This window comes from Episyrphus balteatus, chromosome 2 (assembly GCF_945859705.1).
Source record: "Episyrphus balteatus chromosome 2, idEpiBalt1.1, whole genome shotgun sequence".
Classification (NCBI taxonomy): domain Eukaryota; kingdom Metazoa; phylum Arthropoda; class Insecta; order Diptera; family Syrphidae; genus Episyrphus; species Episyrphus balteatus.
The window spans coordinates 40123999-40140426 of record NC_079135.1 but is presented as its reverse complement, the minus strand read 5'-3'; the positions used below and the strand labels follow the sequence as shown (position 1 = coordinate 40140426).

The 16428-nt window shown below is 28.5% G+C and overlaps 1 protein-coding gene across 5 annotated transcripts in view; it reads right to left on the bottom strand.

Moving 5' to 3' along the window:
- Window positions 1-15726, bottom strand: part of LOC129908897 (neuropeptides capa receptor) — an 82463-nt gene extending 66737 nt beyond the window's left edge. For 3 of the 5 annotated variants that reach the window (XR_008771361.1, XR_008771362.1, XM_055985716.1), the window contains exon 1: window positions 14729-15726. Coding sequence is in view for 3 of the 5 variants with exons in the window: in XM_055985716.1 (XP_055841691.1) it covers window positions 14729-15343 (615 nt within the window). In the remaining 2 variants the exon portion in view is untranslated. The remainder of the gene's footprint in view (window positions 1-14728) is intronic. The other 2 variants (XM_055985719.1, XM_055985717.1) reach the window with 1 other exon arrangement.
- Window positions 15727-16428: the final 702 nt, after the last annotated feature.

Here is a 16428-nt window from a genome sequence, read left to right as displayed (position 1 = left end):
TTTAGGAGAGGAATTCGTAGTTAAAAGTTTAAAAAAAGCCCTGCTTACGGTAAACGTAATTTAAAAATGGCCGAATATTCAGCGGCATCTCTAGTTTTGTAGGTACAAAGAGTGATAAGTTGGTTGATATAAATTGCGAGTGTTAGCGAGCAAGAAAATTTTTTTTAAGAAAGAAATTTTAACCAATCTAAGGCTTTATAAAAAAAAAAATTTGGAACAATTTAATATATAAAACATTGAAAAGTGTACTTTTTCTTGCACTGAAATTTTGTAGCAGAAAATTGACAGGTACATTCTATCTATTGAGTTCTAAATGAAATTAGCAATACTTAAAAACCAAAATTTTAAATAATCCAAGTTGTTTGACATGAGCTAATTACACTGGTCAACAAGGTTTTTGTTACAGAAACCAGGGTATACTTTTCTACAGGCTGAGCTCGAATCCGAAGTCAGAAAAATTCTATCACATCACGAGCTCGAAACCGAAGTCAGAAAAATTCGATCACATCAAGTTTTTGAGATATTCCCGATAGAAAATTGAAAATGCCGATTTTTACCAGTTTTCAAAGTTATTTTTCAGCGTTTACTTATTTTTTTTTAAATTAAATTTGTAACAGTTTCTAACAGAATTGTGTCAAAATTTGAAAGCGAAGCCCCAAGCACTTTGATTTCAAGTTATGATTTCTCGAGGAAGAAAATAGATATTTAAAAGATTTAAACGGATTTAGAGAGACAAAACTTTTAGAAACTGTTACAAATTCAATTTAAAAAAGAATAAGTAAACGCTAAAAAATAACCCTGAAAACTGGTAAAAAGCGGCATTTTCGATTTTCTAACGGGAATATCTCAAAAACTTGATGTGATCGAATTTTTCTGACTTCGGTTTCGAGCTCAGCACACAAAAAACCTATAGAAGAGTATACCCTGGTTTCTGTAACAAAAAAGAAGTTTAATTTTGTTGACCAGTGTTATACTTCACTTTGATATTTAACAATAAACTGAAATTGTTTAATTTTATAATTTGAAACAAAAGAATAACGAAATGTTGTAAATACAGTGCTTTGCAAAAGTATAATCGCACCATATAAAAATGCTATTTATATAAAACCGCGTATTGCAGCGACACCCTACTATTTTTTTTATTAAAGGGGATCAAAAAACAAGAATATTGAGAAGAACAAAATGTCCCGTTACTTTCTCTTATAATTTTTAGAAATAAAAACAAGTTTTTCTTCCATTGCAAAAGTATAATTGCATTTTTTTTATTTTGAGTATGGCCAACAAGGTTTTTGTTACAGAAAGACAAGATATACTTTTCTAAAGGTTTTTTATATGCTGAGCTCAAATCCGAACTCAGAAAAATTCTATCACATCGCGTTTTTGAGATATTCCCGTTAGAAAATCGAAAATCCCGCTTTTTACCAGTTTTCGAGGTTATTTCCTGGCGTTGGTAGGTACTACAGTCTCTGAAAAAATCGATACATTTATTTTCGCTTACATACTGGATTTAAGGTTAACATAGAACAAAAGTGGGTAATAAGCAACTGAAGATATCTTGGACAGTAGAAAAGATGTCTGAAAGATTTAAATAGATTTAAGGGTAATATTTCGAGTTCGGCCACCGAAACCCTTTGAAAAAGCATAGTTTAGTCTCGGCACCAAAAACCCTGCATAAGTACTTGTGGTATTTAAAGGGTTCTTAAAAGAGCATTTTAAGGTGTTAACATAGTGCTTAAGGAAATGGTCAAAGAGATAAAAACTCTTTGTAATGGACCAAACAATTTTTGTTTTCCTTTATACAAACTTCATCGACAGCTTCTGCAACGATGCAAAATTGGTAGTGATTTTAAGGGAGATTTTCGTATAGGTAATCAAATCACTAAAATACAAAAACAAATTATTTAGTGCTGCATATATTAGACTTGTATATGTTTATAATATAGGTATCTTTTGATTTTCTGAAAAAAAATTTCGGGGGGGGGTTAAACACCCAAACCCCCCCCCCCCCCTAAATACGGCTATGGCTTTTGCTTACTCAATTATATTTTTTTTTTATTATTTTCGATTAAAAATATAATTCAAAAAATTAGTCTTGGAAATACATATTAGCATTCTTCGAAATCTAAAAATACAATTTCATGAATTCCAGAGTGCACTGTGGTGTATACGTAACATACAAAAAATTAATGATTGAACTGCAAAAAGTCTCCTTCATAAAAAGGTCAATAAAGTATAAAATGATAAAAAAATAAATGAAATTTTCACGTGCAACTTCATTACGTAAGCAATCATATCATATTGCAATTATATTGCATTAGGTTATAGGTACGTGGGTGTTCTTTTCTTAAAAAAAAAAAAAAATAATGACTTGAATATAATTTTCTGTATAAAACCAGCCACTGAAAGTGTTAAAATAAAAATTTAATGAATTAAAATCTATAAAAAAAACAACTTTAACGAAAAAAAAAACAAGACAAGTTCTTGTCTGCGTATAAGATGCAACTGTTATAAAAACTTTTAACTTCGTATGTAGTGAGCCAATTATTTTAGAAAATTATAAAAATAAGAAATTTATAAAATTCATTCATTCGTGGTTGTGGTTAAAGAAAACGTAAGATGATGAAATTTAAAGTACACTGAACAAAAAATAGCTAATATTTTCTAAACTGGTTGCGATAGAAACTTTTTCTATTCGGTTTCAGAACAGTCAAAAGTGCACCTATCCGTCATTTCAGACTTATCCATTTTCTACCGGACACCCTGTATAAAAGAATAAGGTCCGAAGTAGTCCGAACTAGGATTTTATAACGGTAATATTTCAAAGACGGGAGCTGATTAATTTTTTCTGACTACGGATTCGAGTTCAGCACACCGAAAACCTTCAGAAAAGTATATTTTTGTTCCGGCAAAAGTCTAATTTTGTTAACCAGTGTAATAATACATAACTAAAGTCTGAGTTTTTTGAAGTTATACTTCTTATGGGAGGGTGGGTATGAAAATTTACTTTTTGACAAGAATTTCAAAGGGATTATGACGCGATCACCCTGGGTAGCAGGGCTGTCGTTTCACCTTTAGAGTAGGCAGTACTTTAGTATTTAAAAATGCAGTACGCCGCAGTACGGCAAACATAAAACACACAACACGTTGCAAGTTACATGGGTAATGTGGCAAGTTGCATGTGGCAAGTTGCATGTGGCAAGTTGTTTGTTTCAAGTTGCATGTGGCAAGTTGCGTGTGGCAAGTTGCATGTGGCGAGCTGCATGTGGCAAGTTACATGTTCCAAGTTGCGTGTGGCAAGTTGCATGTGGCAAGTTACATGTGGCAAGTTGCATGTGGCAAGTTGCCAGGGTTGCAAAAAGCTCACATTTTAGCTCAGCTCCCTAGGTACCATATCTTAGCTCATTTGAGCTGAGCTGAAAGTGAGTGCCCCCAACTTCCAATGCCTATATCTCGGAATTTTAAAGAAAATGAAAAAAAATTTGTTGATGCCAAAAAACATTTGGGTACAACTCCCATCCCATTTGGGTACAACTCCCATCCCTGCAGGTCCACGCGTTCTCAAACCGGGAGAACTTAAAAGTAAAAAAAAAAATAGGCACGATTCTGAAAAAATAGGCATGATGTGGCGGTTTAAAGTGGAAAGCGATTTTTTAAAAATCTGACAATGTGCAAAGCGTAGGCCCATGACACAAGCTATCATTTGGCATCACTCCCAAAAATTGCTCTCAAGCGCTTTAGCTTCCAGGAGCGTTCAAAGATTCGGGGATTTTTCGAAAAATAATTTTACCCCAACTTTCAAACGCGATTTTCTCGGAATTTTGAAAAAAGTCGAAAACCGGATTGTACCGGAATTTTTTTTTTATGATAAAAAATTAAATATTTTACTAAAAAAATAGAAATATATTAACTATTAAAAAAACCAAGAGAAAAGATCACGAAAAATTATCTGTTTTATTTATAAAAATATCCATGTGTTAAAATAATTCCATTAATAACTAGAACCAAACATCTTAAGCTATGGTGTTTTATAAAATTTTAAAATATCTTCATATTTCATTATACTTTCCAAATAAAAATCAATGTATCCTCTCACCCATCACAGCTCAGCTCAGCTCACTTTACCTTAGCTCACCCAACAGCTCAGCTCACCTCACCGACAGCTCAGCTCACCCAACAGCTCAGCTCAACCTTCAGCTCAGCTCACTTTCAGCTCAGCTCAAATGAGCTGAGCTATGGTACATAGCTCAAAATTTAAGCTGAGCTGTGAGCTGAGCTCAGCTCACTTTTGAGCTTTGTAGCAACCCTGTAAGTTCCATATTGCTACTACTAGTGCTGAAGTACACACAATTCTCATAAAATTACCATATCGCACATTTTATGCGCAATTCATTTACTTTCGTTAAGCATATACCGTACGTTCTGAACCGCACAACATGAGTAAATTTCACAGAATAAATTGAAAGCTACATGGACGCAAGGAGGATGAAAGAATTAATTTATTGTTCACTTGATAAAAATGTAAAAAAACGAAGTGTGGATTAATTAATTTAATAAAAGAAATTAAAAATGTCAAATGAAATTCAATTACATTTACTGAATGAGAAGTATAACTTCAGTCGCGTGTACATGTGTACACACTTTTTTATATAATTCTTCTACTTTGATACATATTCATTATATTCAATGGATAAATTATAAGAATTTAACCATTTTTGTAAAGATGTACATTTTCGATATTTAATAAACTATTAAGAAAGAAAATTGGATATGTAATTTTTGGTTTAATTTTTCTAATAGATTTTGATATACTGAATACAAATCTGAAGTCGGAAAAAATTTCAAAAACATAGATTATTGTCTGACTTCGGCTTTGAATTCAATATATAAATGAAAATAAAAAAACTCAACGAAAAATCAAATATTCAATTTTTTTAAACGTTGTAATATTTTATTTTTTCAACTTAAATTCTTGTTTTAAATTTTGTTGTTATTTTTTCTTTAATTGGCATATTTTTTTCTAATTATAGCAGCAATATTAAAAACGATGAAAAGCGTTCTTTTAATATAAACAACCAATTATTTGTTTGAAATATTATAAAAGCCTGGATAGCTTTAAAGAACAAAAACACAATCTTATTTAAAAATAACCATTTAAATTATTTTTTAGAAAACAGTTCAGACATTAAAAAAATTGTTTGTTAGCACTTTTATAAATTCACTAGGGCGTATACGTAACTTGAAAAAATTAACAAACTTTAATTTCATATTCTTAATTGCAATTTTTATTCAATGTGTATGTATTTTTGTTGTTGTATACAATCAGTAACTGTATATCTTCCAATGCAAAAAATAGGACTTATTCATATTTCTATAGAACTTCAAAAATAGAAAACAAATACAAAAGGTGGCAAATCCTTTAGGGAATTTTCACATTCTTTATTTGATCAAAAGATTTTCTCTAGAGATATAACGAGGATTAACTATGTTTATTTTTACATCGAAATTAGTATGAAATCGTGTTATATGACAAAAAATTATATCTATTTATATGAAATGGAAGGATAAAAAAAGAACGAGCGTTATAATGTAAATCTTATTGTGAGATTAGAAAAGATATATTTTTAAGATAAATAAAGATTTTATAAAGTATTTAATTATCACAGTATTGTAAGTTGAAAAAAAATTATTTCAATGAAAAAAAAAATTACCTCGTTATGAATTTTTTTCATGTTCCTTTCCACTTAAAATTGAAGTTGAATTTTAAACTAAATTCTAGTTTTATTTTTCTCAAAAACAAAATTTGAGACACAGAGTTCTTTGTCAATTGGTAGTTTAATCTTAAATCTGATTTTCTGAACAATTTCTTAGAATAATGGACACAATTAGTATTCTAAACTCTCACAAAATTTCTAATACTTGGGTTTTTTAACCATTAAACATTAAAAAGAAAAATTCTGTGTAATAACCAAACATTTTGAACAAAAATCAGAAGAATAACTTGTTTTAATTAATAACATTTAAACTAGCTTGCATAAAAAAAGTGCTTTTTTGCCAACCAGCAATTGATAATATTGAAATAAAAATACTATAAATTCACATTTGTAAGAAACTTCAAATAAAAAAATAGCACCAAGGTGAATGCATATATCAGTTGTGTGTATTATCTACTTCTTCATTCCCCAAATAAAAAAGTATCAAATCCTTTTGGGAATTTTTATATTTCTTTTTTGATCAAAAGATTTTTGTGTTTTTATTACATTTCTAAGATAAGCAGAAGATTGTCTATATTTTTAGACCGTAATTCATGAAGGCGTTAAAATTGATATCCCATACAATTAAGTTAATCTATTCATATATTTTTGGGAAGGATACAAAAATTATTCAAGATGTTAATAAAATAAAAAAAAAGAAATTTTATTTTTTCTCAGAAAATAGTTCTATAACATTAAAAAAAGTTGTTTTTTAAATGTATGTATGAATTAGGAGTTCAATGAAATATCTAGAGTTAAGTACTAACTAAAACTTCAATTTCATAGGTTCACTAGGGCGTATGAGTAACCAAATTTTTTTCATATATTTTTAACTTCAAAAAAATTATATATACAACACAAATACCAATGAATATTCACAAAATATGCATATTAGTAATCTGTGCCAAAATGCGACACTAAGGAAAAAATCTTTTTTCGTTTGGGGGTGCTAAATTTCCTTTAAAGAATGTATCCCTTTGAAGTTATTTTTGTTTAACTATGGAACATGACATCGCAGGGCAAATTTACAAAAAATAATAAAATAAATAAAAAAGTTCAATGTACAACGAGTAAATTCTTATCTGCAAATAAAACTTAGGATTAATTCGCAAGATTTCAAAAATAGAATAAAATCAAGATTTATCTATGAGTTGAACGTATATTTCTACTCTACTCATTCCCAAATTAAAAGCAAAAGTTGGCAAATTCTTTTGCGAATTTTCACATTTCTTTTTTGATGAGAAGATTTTATTTTTTTTTTTTTCAGAGGTGTACAGGAGATTTACGTACTATATTTTTTACATCGTTATTTGTATAAGATCGCATGAATGAAAAGACACACGAAACAAATAAATGTATTTATATATTTTGGAAGGATAACATTAAAAAAAGTGAGTATTATAATGATTATCTTATTTCATTTTTACTTGCTCTATAGGGCAAGTATTGGTTTCGTGTAGAAAAAAAAAATCGAGGTTTTAATCAAAACCAACATTACGATGATGGAGAAGATCAAAAAAGTGGTTTTCGTCATGCCGTCCGTCGGTCTGTGCGTGTGTGCGTCTGTGCGTCTGTGCGTCTGTGCGTCTGTGCGTCTGTGCGTCCATCTGTACATCGAGCTAGGGCCTAAACGGGTGGATGGATTTGCTTGAAACTTGGTACAGATGATTTTTACGTAATTCACTAGGTCCTTTTTTTTTATTTTTTTAATATCTCTAATTTAACGCATATCTCCCATATAACGTTTTCGAGGTATTTCAAATTTCTCGAAAACGGCTCTAACGATTTCGTTTAAATTTGGTGTGCGCAGTACTCTTATTGATTCCAACAAAACTGCGTTTTTAGTTTTTCTCAAAAAATGCCAAGAGCGGAAATATGGCGTTGCCGTTTTTCAAAAATTGACATGTTTTTTGAGTTCATATATTTCATCAAAGCATAAGTCAATTTTTTCAAAATTTACAGACATCATAGGTATTGAAGTGTTAAATGTAAAAAAAAATTAAAAAAAAAAGTTTTTCAAAAAATTTTTAAAAAATTGAATTTTTTTAACTTTCGATTTTTTTTTTGTTTTTATTTTTTTTTTTTCTTCACAAAATCTTAAATTTCCAATAGATATTTAAGATAAAGATGCTTTGAACTACAAGAGCAAGTACGTGCGACCCAGTCGTGCATTTTATTTTTAAGGTGATAATCTTAACGAGCCAAAGTAGCAAAAGGCGAAAAAAGAGGAGCGATTTTGATTATTTTGTAAGCCAATGTTTATAAGGATAACACCACTAATTTAAAAATAGAAAAATATCAAAAGCTTCTTCTCCCAGTTGTAAAGATGACAAATGTCTGATTTTTTGAATTTTTGCATATAATTCTCTTAAAGGCGTTTGTTTTTTTTTTCTTAATATCTTATCAGATGATTCATAAAACAAGAAGAAAAAGACATCAAGGTTATGTGTAGGCTGTGTCGCACGAGAGAAATAAATTTAAAATGTCTTATAAATAAAAAAAAAAAAAAAATATGGATACAAAAAGAAAAATTAAAATTTCTTACCTGTAATTATAGATAGAAAAGGAAAAATGATTAACAAAAATCAGTAGGTGGTAGCCTACTGCCAATTAAAATAATAATTTTATTTTTTTTTTATGATTTCAGCAATATAATAGTCAATCATTCAATTTAAAAAACATCAAAATATACTTTTGATTCAGACTTGTTTCGAAAAAAAAATTTGGCGTACTCGTATTTTCACTTGTGTCAATTTAATGTTGCCCACAAAAAAAATTAAAGCACCTAACTTGACGAGGAAAGGGTGGGTGCTGAAAGTAACGTTTTTACTTGTTTTTTAAAAAACACAAATATTTCTTTTTTCGAAATGTTACCTATAACTTGTTTTATTAAAACTGCTAAGATCTTTGGTGAACATTTTGTTTTAATATGTCAAATCAAAATCATGCATTAAAAATTAAACCGTTTTATAGCAGCTGTAACTAAATATTTTAAACAATGAAGAGATTTGATTATAAAATTAGCCCTGAAAAATTACACAAAATCCTTTAATATGTAAAATTTAACACTGACATAACATATAACATTGAGTGTCATGTTTGAATTAAAGTTTGAAAATCAATTTATTTTGTATCTATTTATCTATACTAGTATATATATCGAAAATGACTCTAACAGGCATCAATTTAATATTTTTTTTTGTTTGGCTTCACAAATGGGTAATTATTGATAATTGCACGTCATGTCAAAAGGATTCTAATTAATTTAATATTTTTGTTTCAATTACAGACATTTCAATGTCCAATTTAATATGTCAAGCAGAGAAATATTCAATGCACATTGTTGGAGATTAAATTATTAAATCCAGTTCAAATTCAATTTGTTTTTCTTGTGAATTCTTTTAGTTCTATGGAATAGCATTTTATAATGGAACCTCATTTAGGTTTTTAAATCAACAGATCCTACAGAGCTGTAGCTTATCTGAAATCAAACCAAATTTTAATACCTTTAACTGGTTATTAGAAACATTTTCCATTACATTTATATGCCTCTTTTACATTTTGTTATTTAAGGCCGTTTAGAATAGTTAAAGAGTTCCTTTTATACAATAGACTAATAATGTCAACCGGTCAACCCAATCTATCCGTATTTATAAGACACACATATGTACATAAAGTTGCACACAAGGTAATAAGGATGCAATTAAAATTTTTTTGTCATACTTTGAAAATCCAAAACTAACCAATTATAACCTTTTATCGAATTTAAAAATGTTGCTTTCAATTTAAAAAGTAAAAATAAAGAAAAAGCTTTATTTTTTTAAAGTCGTTTCTTAACAAAAAAAAAAAAAAAAAAAAAAGAATTGTACCTCTACTATATTTTATTAGTACAAAGTTTCGACGTACATAGAAAATTCTCAATTTTTCAACTTTTTTTTTATTTTACTTTTTTATTGATTTTAGGTAAGAATTTTAGTCAAAACTAATTTTTAAATTTTTTAAACACCGTAGGTAATTTGATAGAAAATTTATGAAACGTGTCTTTGAAAGTTAGGCTTGGTTTTCGAGTTATAAAAAAAAAAAAATTTAAACCGACCGATTTAGTAGCATTTTTGACGGATATATACTTTAATGCCAAGGAATCATAATTCAGCAATAAAAACTATTGAACGAGTTTGTTCTATTTTTGCTCTGGAATTCGGTCTATTAAAAATAGTCTATTAAAAGATGTAGGTACCTCTTATATAATATTTTCGAAGTTATTGCAATTTTCAACGACTTTTAGGAAAACGGCTCCCTTATAAAAAAAAAAATCAATTGCTGCTATATTTGGATATAGAAATTACCATAGAACCTATTTTTCTCCCAAACAATTAAAAAATTTTCAATTACATTTATTTTTTAATAGGTACAAGAGCTCTGATATAACTAATAATTATTAATACATATCAATAAGCTCAATATAAATCTAAATTTTCAGCGAATTATTTTTTGAATATTTTTTTTTTGAGAAATCAGTTTTCCGGAAAAAAAAATGTTTGAAGTTTTATTTAAGGTGTTGATAAAAAATAATTTCTACAGAATGGCTTAGCAACTCTGTTTTTTTATTTTTGCTGTTAAAAAGTTATAGGTATTAAAAATTTATATTCCTTAAAATTGTTAACGATTTTGATTTTTGGATACATTTACCTATGTGAACTAAAATTCATTTGAACAGTTTTTTATATGAGCTTATTTTATTCTATTATAAATTCAACTTATTTGTATTTAATAATTTTAACAATTAAAGCAGAAAAAAACAAGCTATGATTTAAATTCCGATTAATTCTTAAGTAAAATAATAATTGATATTCAAATTTATACAACTAAAAACAAATTTCTTTCATAGCTCTGGATGTCTTGTCCATATTACTTTCCCTATAATATTTAATAAGTCAGTTAAAGTTAAGAACATGGTATAGTTCAATTTTGTTTCTATTTTTTTAATAAGTCAACTGGTTCCATTGGAAAAAGTTGACCTTTCATTTTCAATAGCTCTTGGATACTAAAAAAAATATTATTTTCTTTTTATTTTTCAGGATTCTTTTGATTCTAAGTATTTAATTTATATACCTAAAGGAATTAATAATAATAAGTTTTTTAAGAATTTTAATTCACTCTTCTCTAGGATTATAGCTAATGATGCTAAAAAAAAAGCTACAACTTTTTCTTATAAATACAAATACATCAGTGTCTGTTGTATACCTACACCTTTAGCAGGATAACAGCGATAATCCTAAAGAAAAGAAGAAAATCTCTCAAAAAGTTCTTGCTAACAAAATAAAATATACGAGTAAGAGTCAGAGGCGTACGTTGATTTGCCGGGCCCCGGAGCAAGACTTAATTGTAGGCTCCTTTGATATTTGGGAGCCCCTTTGATATAGAAAATACGAACAAATTGAAAGTACGTATTCACAGTACTTTTGTTTTTTGGCCCCTGATGTATCATTTTTTGTTGGTCGCTAAGATAATTCAAGTAACATTTTTGGGGCTCTAAGACAATATATAATTTTTTTTTTTGGACCCCTGGAGGTATTAATTTTTTTTTTAAATGAAGTTTTATGTGGCTGACTAACAATTCATTATGCATTACACTGAAGAACATAATTGGTAGTTGAAAAAAAAAAATATTTTAATTCAGAAGGCAGGAAAAAATTTATATACTAGAACTTAGCTTTTGTTTGCACAAAATAGTTGACTTTAATTTAATTCTTTACTATCTTTTTTAAACTTTGAATCATGTTCCATGGTTAATTCAATTTCGGTAATGAATAACAAGAAGTACTTTAAATTACTAAGAATTAAACTTTAAATAAAAATGTTATAAACTCATTGGCTTATTCTCAGATAAACCACTATTTTTTTCAAAGAGATATCGAATGATTGATTTTTTCCAAATAATTATAAAAAATACGATTCCACTTTTGACAATTTAAAATTAAAATTCTACATAAATAGTAAATACTCTAAAGAGGGGATTATATTGTATATTTTTTTTTCTTTTGAATCTTTTGATGCATTTTTTACCTATAGCAAAACATTGGATTTTCTTTCAATTTTTTAATTTTTTTTTTTTTTTTTGAAACTGGAGGATTTTTTTAAAAGTATTTTTGCAGGTACTTGTTAGTGTTTTTGTTGCTCTTTTTATTGACGATTACTGATTTCATGTTAAATCCATTTGATATACAAAAAAAAACTGCATTTTTGTTTACATTAAAATTTCAATTTTGTTAACATGAAGCATTCACTGATGGATTGAGTTGATTTTAATTTTGTAGGGAATATTTTTTTTAAATTTTGTTTTTGTCAATCAAATGGGAAATTCCTTAAAAACCTTGAACCATATAAAAAGAGGGATATGAGAAGCAGCCATGCATTTTTTTTTTATTACACATATTAAAAACCATTGAACCTTGATATGAGTGCTAAGATGAATAAAGAGTTCTCAGAAAAATTGAATTTAAATCCAAAGTAGCTTAATACTCCATTTACATCGATTCAGATTTGTTTAATAGTTTATAATATTATTTCCGTTGAAAAAATATTTGTTTACAGATTTCGGAGGAAAGGGAATAATTTAGATTAATTAGATTTGAACTATAAGTAAAGCATGTGTATTGTGTAATGTGGATTGTGAATATTTCACATATTGATTTAAGCAGGGATTTCAAACAAGTGGTTTTCAAAATTGTATTAAATTCAGTGGCTTATTTTCAAAATATAGATTTTTCAAAAAAAATCTTGAGATTTTTTTTCTGCAAAATCCAAACATTGTTTTTTTTTTTGGTTTTTTAAACGCTTCTGTGTAATTTTTTTTTTTTTTAACGATTGACTATTTTGCGAGAAAGTAGGTATAAGAAATCAAGGAAACGGTTCTATGACAGGTACTTAACCGTTAATAACGGTTCAAAAAATATTTTTTTATTTAAAAAGTTGAATCTTGTTTATGGCATTACGCCCAATTAATTTAAATAGTTTAGAGCGGTTTTTCAGAAAAAAAAAAAAAAAAAAAATGGCGGGGCCCCCGTTTTGTAATGTTTCATTTCTGAGACCAACTGAATGCTGATGTTCTTATATTTACTTGTACCGAGAGTATTCAGGTCTACCTTCCTTCTTAATTCGTGACACGATTTATAATATTGCCTTTTTTAACGAGGTTTTCTGGTACCAAAATGATTTGTAAACACCTGTTCTTCTTCTTAAACAACTCAGGAATTTACTGCATTGAACTTGTTTCATAATGCTACACGGGCTTAGATTTCGTCAAATATTATTGTATGACCCTTATATAGACAAAAGTTTAACTTGAACCTTTCTTTAAAAATGATTTGTCTTCAATTAATATTAAAGGGACATTGTGGCGTATGCGTAACATTTTATTCCACTGAAAACATTAAAATTCTCCTAACGATAACCAAAATAGAAACATGAGAGGTAATTATTCATTCTGGTAAAAACAAAAACATCATTTGATTTCTTTTAAAAAGAAAATTTTTTGAAAAGTACCTATAATTAAAATTATTGGATCCGTTAAAAATTAAACGCACGATTGTGCAGAGAGTGCACCTGGGCACGATTAAATTTTAATGGAATTTGTTCATATTTTTCCTTATAAATATATCCGATTTCGGGCCTAAGGATAAAAGCATTGAGTAGGTTAGGGGACATTTTTTTTTTTAATTTCGTGATGACGGGAGGTATAGTTTTTTATTTAAAACACTTTAAATCCACTAGTTGCAAAAATTGAAGGATATAATAAAAATTTAATTATATTACCGTTTCTATATCAAAAATAGTTGTAGAGTGTTTGGATAAGCAATTTGAAGCTTATTTGAAGATTGGATTGGACATGATTCAAAATCTTATTTTGAAGATCTTGACCAATTTTTGTTGATAAATCGAATTTTAAAAGGAACAGAATAAAAGTTTAGTAAACAAACTCTACCATAGAATACTTTTCTTGATTTCCAACTTTCTCGATTTAACTGATATCAACGTAATTTTGTACAAAAGCATTTCAGTAACCTTAATAGTATAAGACAATTTTTGTTTGGTTTAAAATAATTTAATTTTCTTTTAAATCAATTTTTGAAAACAAACCAATACATTTTTGAAACTTTGTTTTTTTTTTCTGTGTTCCTTTAAGAAAAAGATGTAATTGTAATTTAAAAACAACTTTTATAATATTTGTTTAAGTTTTTATTTAAGAAATTTAACTTTCAATATTCTTAAAAGAATTTTTTGTTTTAATAAACTTAACGAAAATTTTTCGCATAAAAACGGCTATTTGAAAAATCCATTCAATTCTGTTTTAATTTTGTTGATCCTTTTAAATTTTGTGTACCTTTATTATTTTTTTGTTAATATTGAATTCAAAGTTTTTAAAAATCGAAAAAATTATATTAACGATAGATTTAGTCTTAAAAAAAAAAAAATCCTTACACGCTATTTCTTGACGAAATTTTAGCTCTTAAAACTAAATTTAAGGAGAAATTTGTTTAGAAAAGTATCTTTAAAACGAGTTTTAAGAGCTAGAACTTTGGCGTTAATAATAATTTGTTTTAGTGAAAATCCTTTGAATGGTTTTTGAGAATATCCAAAATTCGTTCCATAACATTAATTTGTTCTATTACTATGGCATTGATGATAATATTTTTGAATTGTTATAAAATCCATTTAATTACATTTTGAAAGGCTCTACATATTTTAAGAATTAAAAAAAAAAAAATAATAATAAACCAGAGGCAAGTTGGTATAAGTGAAATTGATACACCAAATTTGAAATTTCTTGAAATTTCTATTTAATTTTTTTTCGAAAAAAAAAATGTATGAATATTATTATAAATACATAAAGCTGGCGTAATGTGCTTTAACAATAATTTAGCTACGAAGAGTCCAAAATTTTTTAAGAAAAACAAATTTGGAGTCAAAAAGTATACCTTATACTCAGTCCGCACATTACATATCGACGAATTAGTCGCCGGATCATACTTTGGTACCGAAACCAAAAGATACGGCGCACAATGCAAACATCCGACCAATGTTATCCCAGCCAGCACCATTTTCGCCCTCCTCACCGTACACATAGTTTGCCGCTTCAAAGGATACATCACAGCTATAAACCGTTCAACAGTAAAGGCCACAACATACCAAACCGAACAGAAGCTACACAAGCTACTAAAAAATACAAAAAACTGACAAACAAACTCGCGATGATAAACATTCACGTCCACATAGCTCAGCCACGATGCAAATGAGCCAAACAAAAAGAAGGTATCACTAACAGCCAGTGCTGCCAAATAGAAACTCGATGATAATTTTCTGAGCTTGGTTTTGAAGAACACAAACACCGAAAGGATATTTCCGATACTGCCGCCAAAAACTAACACCGGGGTATAGTAAAAACTGAGATAATGGGCAGCGACTTCAATTATTTTCGGATACTGTTGCTGATGTTGTTGCAAGTCGATGTTTAAGGATCGATTGGGTATCGTTGCCGTCGAACCATCCAAATCGGTTTGGTTGTAAATTGACAAATCGTTGTAATCCATCATTGCGCGGTTTGGAATGTGGATGTTTGTTTTGTTTGGAGGAATTGCAGGAACGTTAGGATAGGATTACACTTTCACTCTTTTGTTTTTCAAAAAACCGAGAATCATATTTGAATCTTAACAAATTCCGAGGTTTGAATCAAAATGGGGATTCGACACATTTTAGGGGGAAATTTGGTATTTCTTTCTTTTGTTATCTTGATGAAATAGAAATTTTGGCAACACAATACTTTTATTTTTCTCTCTCAAATATTGCGATTGGCCGCATTCTAATACATTTCACTGCTTATTGAATAGATAGCAATCACTTTCAAAACACAAGATACGAATTCGTTATGTCCCTCGAATAGAACATGACCGAGGACCGACAGAATACGAACTGAAATCCATGAATGAAAAGTATTCTATTTTAAGTCTTAAAACATCGCACCCACAAAATGATGTTATTCCCTAGTGAATATGGATAAAGCTTTCAATCCTGGAAGTTTTCCAGTGAATATAATTGAAAGTTTGCGCGTATTTCCTTTTCCTGATTGTAAACTGTGAAAACAACATTCCAGACAAAACAAATACACATATATCAACAGGTTACAGCATTTTTCTTGCATTATGGAACGAATCTACCATCTATGGAAGCATATGAAGAGCATTTTAAAAGCTATTTAAAAAAAGTCCGGTTAAGGTCAAATTTGTTTACCAAATTTGAATGCACTTTATATTTTTTCACACGCTCGCACGAAGACGCGCACTTATATTGGAAAAAAAAAAGGAATTTGTAGAAAAAAAAAGTACAGAATATTCAAACCAGCACATGGCTAATGGATTCTATAAATAATAGAATGGGAGATAAAAATAAGCACTTTATCTAGCAATTTACTTTTACAGCTTGAAAGATGTAAAATATATGTATTTTTTTCAAAGAGTTCAAAACTTTTGTTTGTTATTTTTGGAATTTAATATTTAAGACTTTACTTATTTGAATATTTACAGGGCCGGATGTTTTGGAATATATGGATCAATTTGAAGATGCAGTTTTATTCAAACTTATTGAGTCTGAAAAAGCGCTTGAGAAAAATAAAAACCAATCA